The sequence below is a fragment of the Triplophysa rosa genome, linkage group LG20, assembly GCF_024868665.1.
Source record: "Triplophysa rosa linkage group LG20, Trosa_1v2, whole genome shotgun sequence".
Classification (NCBI taxonomy): domain Eukaryota; kingdom Metazoa; phylum Chordata; class Actinopteri; order Cypriniformes; family Nemacheilidae; genus Triplophysa; species Triplophysa rosa.
The window spans coordinates 3,636,197-3,645,213 of record NC_079909.1 but is presented as its reverse complement, the minus strand read 5'-3'; the positions used below and the strand labels follow the sequence as shown (position 1 = coordinate 3,645,213).

The 9,017-nt window shown below is 38.1% G+C and overlaps 2 protein-coding genes across 3 annotated transcripts; both read left to right on the top strand.

Moving 5' to 3' along the window:
* The first annotated feature begins 605 nt into the window (after window positions 1–605).
* rpl29 (ribosomal protein L29) lies at window positions 606–2,731 on the top strand. Of its 2 annotated transcripts, none has more exons than XM_057362078.1 (4): window positions 606–678; window positions 1,153–1,202; window positions 1,288–1,352; window positions 2,535–2,731. In XM_057362078.1, exons 2-4 carry the CDS (start codon window positions 1,166–1,168, stop codon window positions 2,640–2,642), a joined length of 210 nt encoding a protein of 69 aa, XP_057218061.1. In that variant the 5' UTR covers window positions 606–678; window positions 1,153–1,165; the 3' UTR covers window positions 2,643–2,731. The 2 variants fall into 2 exon arrangements, with proteins under 2 accessions (XP_057218061.1, XP_057218060.1); XM_057362077.1 differs by having other exon boundaries at window positions 610–678; window positions 1,150–1,202.
* Window positions 2,732–6,633: 3,902 nt separating this feature from the next.
* On the top strand, window positions 6,634–7,890 carry LOC130571626 (putative nuclease HARBI1). Its single transcript, XM_057362751.1, has one exon. It carries the CDS (start codon window positions 6,634–6,636, stop codon window positions 7,888–7,890), a length of 1,257 nt encoding a protein of 418 aa, XP_057218734.1.
* The last annotated feature ends 1,127 nt before the right edge of the window (window positions 7,891–9,017 follow it).

Below are 9,017 nucleotides of genomic sequence, written 5' to 3'. Positions count from 1 at the left end.
TAATCTTTAAATAATGAATTAGTAAATATGGGTTCTCCTGTAAACAGTGTATAAGCACCAATAATTTAAGCTTGAGTGGTGTTTACATTCTAAAAAATAATTCATGTGGTTTAGTAAATATCACAAAATAAATAGTTATATTTACTTCATAAAATCTTTTAAAATCATTTAACTGATTTTTTCAGTAGTAAAAGGGTGATTAAAAATCCAACAGTTAATTTATCTAAAATGTACTTATATTATTTAAGTTTATTTAATGGAAAGAACAAATTATATTTGCATTATACACGTAATATTTTTGGTGAATTCTAACAGAAATATTTGAGTTACTCAGATTTACTCAGTTTTTTTACTTACATTTACACAATTTAAACAGTATATTTCACATTTATTGATTCACAGCTTTAAAATTTACTCTTTTTTTGTGTAAATTGTTTCACGTAAAATTGTGTAGGGTTGAGTGTAGGGTTTTTTTGTACTAAAATGTTTTGTTACATGCTGCTGTGCTATAAAAAGATTAATTTTATATCCATCTTGACGACATTAAAATATTTACTGTTTACGTCTTCTGAAAAAGTCGTGTTGTGTTTCGCTTCACATCCCGTCAAGGTGACTTTTATTTCCCACAATGCTTTGCTCTTTCTTTCTCTTCCGGTTGTCGTGCGCTTCATGTGGCAGGTATTGAATTTATCTCCGTATAGTAATCAAATCTAATGCAATCCTCCAAATATGTACATTATTATTTAAACATCAATTCTATGACGTGTTTGATGTCCCATTTTAAGCAACAAATGTATAATATTTTGGATGAGCAGTGAATAGTTTTGCAATAAATAGTTTGTAGTTCAATAGCATCTGATGTAGCTGGTAGCGTCGCGCGCTGGGTTCAGTGAATTAAAAAAAAAATAGAAGCACGTTTAGTCTGTTAAAACACTCATAAACACAATGATACATGCTAAGTAGTTTAACACTATTATTGTTGATAATAATGAGGAATTCTGAGTGCATAATATTAGCTTCGGTTGCTATGGGTGTTGTGAGCGGATGTGCTTGTGTAAATAACTAACGTTAGAGGATCAATAAAGCATGATATTAACCAGTGCGACGCCGTCCGATTAATCTGATCTGTTATTTGTTTTCTTGTGTTAGCAGACAGTGATCAGAAATGGCAAAGTCAAAGAACCACACCACACACAACCAGTGTAAGCGTGAACCTTCATGTTTTCCTCAATACATTGTGGTTTAGGTCGTGTATTGTTTTCTAACTTTGTCGGTTTTTATGTGCAGCTCGTAAGTGGCACAGAAATGGCATCAAGAAGCCCAGAACTGATCGCTATGAGTCTCTGAAGGGGGTAAGTGTCTGAACAGAACTCATTCACTCCGTCTTCTATGAGCACTCGTTTTTAATTCATTGATCTTTAATGGAAAATTCCAACCAATGCTGTGGTTAGCTTTGACTGAATCTGATGAAACAAACTCTGCTGCACTGTGATATGCATGTCTGTAATGTCATCAGACAGTTGTTGATATTTTGTTTCATAGTTTTGAGTTTTTCTGGTATGTGCTAGATCCTTCAGCAGTTGTTGTTTTGTGTTCTATGGTTTCCTTGTACACACAATAAACGTCTATGTAGCTCATACCACTACATGTACTACAAGTACCTTTTAAAACTTTCAAAGATTTTGACTTTCAATTGTAATGTTGCAAGAATAATGTCATGCTGTTAAAATAAGTATCATTGTGTGTAGAAATATTTTGTGGGTAGAAAACACAATTATGAGGATAAGGGCATAATTATTCCACATATGGGCTTGCTTGTTAAAGGAAGTTAAAGGAACAGTTCACCCAAAAATGAAAAGTTTGTAATTTACTCACCCTCTTGTCATTTCAAACCTGTGACTTCCTTCCTTCAGCAGAACACAAAAGAAGATATTTTGAAGAATGTTGCTAACTGCCACCCATTCACTTGCATTGTTTTTGTGTCCATACAATAGAAGTGCATGGCGGCCAGTGCTGTTCGGTTACCAAATTCATTTGAAATATCATCTTTTGTGTTCTGCGGAAGAAAATCATACAGGTTCAAAATGACAAGAGGGTGAATAAATGACAATTTTCATTTTTGGGTGATACATTGGGGTCATACTGCAGTGGATCTATTAATTCTTCATCCATGTATTTTTTTGTCTCTCAAAAATGATTACTATCAAGTTCATTCTTGCTAAAAGGCTTATTGAAATTCCCCATTTTTATTTTACTTTGCCCCTAAATTACTACTGGAGTTTCAGCTGTTCCTTGCCCATGTTTTTACTGCTTCTGTTGTTTTTTTACAACAGCATTTGCATTTTGTGTATGCAGCATATTTTAAGGTCTCTTCCATGTTGATTTTGTTCTTTGTAAATCTTTAAAGTCCAACACAAGGTGTCATTTTGACGAATTTAAAAACATTGCATCTCATCTGTTTGGCACCATTTCACTTTAGTTTATTTATCGTATTGTACGTTTATATGTATTAATGTTTTTGTTCTCGTCAACAGATTGACCCCAAGTTTCTGAGGAACATGCGCTTCGCTAAAAAACACAATAAGAAGGGGATGAAGGCTATGGGGATGAAGACTATCGCAAAGAAAGAGGCTCCTAAATAGATGACAGACCCCTCAAGAGTAAATGATGTACAGATGTTCTGAAAAAGGACTTTATACCATCAAAATAAAGCCATGCTTTGTTAATGAAACATTACTCTCTCTCTCTCATTTTGATTACTTTAACCCTTTGCTGGGTTCACTGTGCTATAAACTTGTTCTAGTTTATCAGTGGTCATGTTGAGTTGGTTTATAGTCTGGTACAAGATTATGGTTCAGTTTTGGGTGATGGCTGCTCAGGGTCTGTTATTGCAATCTGTGATCTGCACAAAAATTGAAGGGATTTTTTAATAGTTCGCTTGTTTTGCTATACAACAATATGGAGATCCAGACATTTGTACGACAGTGATGTGGTTTAGCCACGGTAATGTTTACTGCTGGGTCAACATAGACCAAACCTTTTTGTTTCTGTGCAGCTGAGCTGAATAGTGCAAGTGAAACGTAAAGGTTGCTTTCTGCTCTGAAAGACTTTATAACGCTGGCATTTCTGTCCAGGGCTGATGCCCAGTTCAATGAGACTCAAGAGATCTGCAAAAATAGTGTGATGACTAAAGTATAGCCAACTGAGGATCAGTGCAGGGTTTGAGAAGATTGTCAGTGATGGTCTGCTTTAATCTCAAAATAGAAATGGCAGTAATAATAATAGTAAAACTGGGTTTATGCAATATCTTAATAAAAAAAACACTGACAGAACTGTTTCTTTGCTTTACATGCATTCTAAGTGTATTCAACTCCTTTCATGAACTCTGGGGAAAAAAGGTTTCAAAGGAATTGAAGTGCAGAGTCATCAGAGAAATTCAAACTAAGGTTACACGAGCTTGTAGCTCCTAAAATAAAACTATTGATCATTTCATGGACACTGAGCTGCATTTTACGTGTAACTCATGTTGGCAGCCAGCAGTATGATGCCACAATCTAATGTGTCAATGTATCTTATAAAGCAAAACAATCATTACTGTCATAGTCAATTTTGCCTTCATTGTTCTCGTCTCCATCTTTCATGAGTTCCTCTTCATCACGTGTGATGAATTCTTCAGTGGAGCTCAGCATCCTCCTGAGTTCTTCTGTCAATGTATCCGTCTGTTTCTGCACATATCATTCACATGTGATACTCTGTCCTGTTATACAGTTTTTCTATACGTGTTTTGTCACATACATGGGCTATACTTCAAAACAAATATTTAAGGTTGTATGCAGCTGTAATAAAGCAATAAGCCCAAAGAAGCAGTGGGTTACGGTCAGTGTTGGGTGTAACTAGTTACTAAGTAATTAGTTACTGTAATTTAATTACTTTCCCCTTGAAAAAGTAAAGTAAGGGATTACTCTTTTTTTCTGTAATTTAATTAGTTACTTTTGATGTAATTAAACTATATACTTTGTGTAATATATGTGTGTGTAATAGTGGAATTGACATCAAAATTCAGAGTCTAACTTTAAAATCTGTGCTTTAATGTATAATTCTCACATTTGTAATAATTTGGACAGTTAATAATACTACTTTATGTAGTTTAATATTATTTATTTGAATAAATTAAAAGAGCCCTTACATGCCTATCCTTGAATCACTTAACTAATCAAGGTTGATATAGGATATAGAAAGTAATTAGTAATAAGTAACTAAATACTTTTTGGAGAGAGTAATTTGTACAGTAATCTGATTACATTTTTGAATATGTAATTAGTAACTAGTAATTAATTACTTTTTGAGAGTAACTTACCCAACACTGGTTACGGTGCATTTTTTAACGGCTAAGGACGTTGTTGCATGACACGAAGCGGAGTGCCTAAAACCCCCCTTAGCTGTTATAAAATGCACTTGTAATCCACTGCGTCTTGGGGCTTTTATAAAACGGTTATTCCATATGTGTAGCAAGGTTTCATAAAGTAAAGTGATATTTAGGCTATGTCAGCAGCTATAAATCAGGGTATTTCATAACAGCTTAGAGCTGGTCTCAACTAATCAGAATCAAGGACCACAACTGACTGTTTTATAATTCATTGATCACAATGAAGGAGAAAGTGTGTCTCTGTCTCAACCTCACCAGTGCCACAGTGGGCACAGACTCGTTCATCCTTTGGAAGCCATGTTTGTCTGTGTCTGCCTTTGTCTATGGACAGACGGTGATCACTGAGTCTGTATTTGCTCAGGAACCGTCTCTGTTTCACATCTCCAACAGTGTAGAGATAATCTGACACATTGTATTTACTGTTTAGGGTCCGATAACATTCTAGTTTAATTTGGTTTTTACTTTCCTTTTCCCAATGGTCGAAATATGACTTTTTACTTTCTTTGATAATTTGATTTATTGGTATATGAAGTTTCAGAGCGCAGCTGGCAGATGGGACTGGCTTTAGGTCTCAGCTCTTGGGTTTTAAGTGCTTCATATTGAAGTGTGTTAGGTGGACTTGAATTAAAGGGGTCATATGACACGGCTAAAATGAATATTATCGTTTGATTAATATGTAATGCAATGTGTATACACGATTTAAGGTTCAAAAGCGATGTATTTTCCACATACCATGCTCTGAAAAGCGAGGTGTGCTATGATTGGCCAGTTAACCAGTGCGTAGTGATTGGTGGAATACTGCAAGCGTGTGACGAAAATGTAACGCCTCTTACCATATTTGGAACATCAGGTTCCTCTTCAATTGTACTGACAGGTACGCCCACCTTACTTGCTTGTACATTTGGGCGGTCTTAGTCAAATCATACCACGAACTGACGTAGATTTGTGGGGGTGTGGTTACACGAGGCGTTTCAGGCAGGTCTGGGTGAGCATTCGCTTTTAGATAGAATGCATATTTTGTTCCGACACTTTCATTTGTGCAATTTTACGTGTCTAATGCATGGGCAATGCATTTACGTGCATGGGCAACTTATAACACACCAAAGACACAGAAAAACATGTATTCACGCCATATTTTTTAACCCCCTTTAAGGTGTGTCCAGAATTTGAGGGAATGTTTTTGGATGTGTATTATAAGGTCTCAACCTAATTCAGCCCTGCATGCATTAGTTGGTGTTCTCTGAACTCTTTTTTTCGTGCTTCGTTTAAATCTTTCAAACTAATCGGATAGTCTAAAGGAGTTTGGTTGTTTTTAATTATCGATTCTAACTGGTTTAGTTTGTTTTGTAGGTTTTTCTGATCAGGTGTAAGACTATCTGACTCCTATTTTTCCTTGGTTGTTCCTCTGTTGTCTGGTGTCGATCGCGGAATGGGACCTGGTTGGACCTGCACGGCTTCGGCGGGTGGGGCTTCCTGGGTCGCGGCTGGTGGGCTCTCCCTGTTCTTCATGGACGTTTGCTCGGTGGCTTTTGGTCGGGGTCATTGAGTGCAGCTATGACACGTCAGAGGAGATCTGGCCCTCCCGGCTGAGCCTGGTTTCTCCCGAGGCTTTCTTTTCTCCATTTATTCGTCAATGGAGTTTGGGTTCCTCGCCACAGCAGTGCAGTGTTGGCTTGCTCACCGGGAGACTGCATTTATTTATTAGATATTATTTATTAGAATGATCTTGCTTGGTCTATAAACACCATGCACTGTGCTGTGCTTTACCTTTCTGTGTTTTTCTTATTTGCTTGTGTAAAGCTGCTTTGAAACAATGCACATAGTGAAAAGCGCTATATAAATAAATTGAATTGAATGTATTATCTGAGGAGATTTCTCTGAACAGTTTTTTTTCAGTTGTCTATAGTCTTTTGCAGCCAAGCATACAAGTAACAGTGTGTGACAGAGAAGATCAGTGTAATTTTGAGAGAAAATGCTTGCTTTTTTATTTGAGTCACTTTTCAAAAGTTGCTAGAAGTTGCCAAATAAAATTTTAAAAATTGCTAAATTTGTTGCTAGATGCTTTTTAAGTTGCTAAATCTAGCAACAAAATCGCCAAGTTGGCAACACTGGTACAGGCAAGGATCCATATATTTTTTCGCAAACTGACGTCATCACCCCGCGTCTCGACCCTAGTCTGACACCGCTACGTCACACCCACAACAACAATGGCGGACGACGTGCTTGTGTTCGTTTTGCAGAAGCTACTGAGCTTATTAGCTTTACTACAGCAAAACCTTCAGCTTCTTTGCTACTGCGGCGAGCAACAAATGCTTATGGACAACAACATACGCCACATGCTTTTAGGTCCACCGCGGAGGATAACGAGGAGAGCAACCAGGAGAAGATTTTGGGTAAGACCTGGCAGAAGCAGCAGTTGGTGGGACAGCTTTGTTAATAGCGTTGTTGTGGAAGATGAATGGAGGGAGAACTTTCGCATGTCCAAAGCATCTCTGGTCGCCCTGAGCGAAGAACTTAGTCCGTATATTGAAGGGCAAACAACAAACATGAGGGCACCGATTGAGACGCTGAAAAAGGTTGCGTTAACGCTTTATTACTTGAGCGACGTGGGACAGCTACAGAAGACTGCTCACGCCTTTGGCGTGTCGCGACAGGCTGTGTCCGTTGTTGTCAGGCACACATGCAAAGCGATCGCTATCCACCTGGGTCCAAAATACATCAAGTTGCCTTTTACGGAGGCCGAGGCTGAGGATCTGGTTTTGGGCTTCCATCGCGCTCATGGCATGCCACAGTGTTTGGGAGCGGTGGACGGCACCCACATCGAAATCAAGCAGCCATCTAACGTTAGCAACTCAATGGACTATATCAATGGGAAAGGTAAACACTCCCTTAATGTACAGGCGGTCTGTGATCACAAGTACAGATTTATTGATGTTGTGATAAAGTGGCCTGGGAGTGTACACGATGCACAGATTTTTGCTCATTCAAAGCTCAACTTGTACTTTAAGACCGGCAAGATCCCTGGTCTGAAAAAGCAGATTGTGGACCACGAGGATGCTGTACCAATTGTTGTTCTTGGTGACCCAGCTTATCCTCTTCTGCCTTACTTGATGAAGGAATATTCCAACGGTGGCTCCACACCTCAAGAACAGTACTTTGGGCAATGTTTGTGTAGGGCACGGATGGTTATCGAGCGTGCTTTTGGTCGCCTCAAAGCCAGATTTGCTGCACTGAAAAGGCCTATGGACATCAACTTGCAGGACCTGCCCCATGTCATTTACGCCTGCTTTGTGCTTCACAATTTGTGTGAGGACAGTGAGGAGAATGTGGCTGAGCACTCTGTGTTGGGAGCAATACAAGGTGACGAAGACTCGCAGCCTCCTACATTATGCAACAACTACCTCACAGACTGTAATGAGGGAGAGAGAGTGAGGAGAGTTCTCACAAAGTACCTTGACCCTTAGCAAAGACTGGCCAACGGGACCGATTGTTCTTTTGTATAATTCTCCAAATGTGAATTTTATAATGCTTATTATTTTGAAAGTGTTTTGTGACTGTGGAATGTGTGTCCACTGTCCAGTGTAAATAAACAAAGGATTGCGACTCTTTTTCCAGAACTCTTTTTTTTTTATCCGACAACAAATCTTTGGGTTAAAGGAGAGTGCTCACAGAGTTAACACAGAGTGGCCAAGAAGAGCAACAACGGGACTTTTGTTACAAGTATGTTAGTACATTCTCCAAATGTGAATTTTATGTGGTAGGCTATATAAGACCAGTTTTTTACTGCAGTTATGCTTTGTGTTGTCCTTATGTTGTTCCAATTGCTTCTATTGTTTACCTCATTTGTAAGTCGCTTTGGATAAAAGCGTCTGCTAAATGTTGTTGTGTCCAGTGTAAATTAACTAATTACTGCAACCACTTCCAGAAATGTTTTTATTAGAAAATAAAGCTTCAGGTTAAAGAACTATATAAAACGGATGGTGGACGCCCTCGAAATTGTCCACTGCTGCTGTGGGGGTGTGCAAAGTGGCGCTGGAACAACAACTCCCTCATCAAGGAAAAACCGTCCTGAATGGTGTTGGGGTGTATTCCAGAAAGCAGGGTTAACTAACCACAAGCTTAACCTGGAACTTTCTGTTGATTAACCCAAAACCTGCTTACCCTGATCAAGTCGGTTCCAAAACACCTGATAAGAGTTAGTTAGTTCAATCAACCTCCCGAAAGATACCCAGAGTTAGAGCGCGCTCACAGAAACAACATGAAGACATTGTCAATGGATCATAGATTTCACGAGTCACCATGGAAACGGCCAGGAAGCTTAAAGTTTTTGACTGTAAAACAACATTATAAATCAGAGGTTTTTTTCACAGACGACACAGAATCTGCATCATTGTATAAAGTGCGGGATTAAAAATCATAAAATTAAATTATTTAAGTTATGTGTTTATAAAACTATAAACGCTGCAAATTAATTATTTAATTAAGTATATAAATATTTTAAATTAGGGCTGTCAACGTTAACGCGTTGACGCATGCGATTAAATTTTTCAAATTAACGCGTGAAAAATATTTATCGCAATTAACTCAGCAT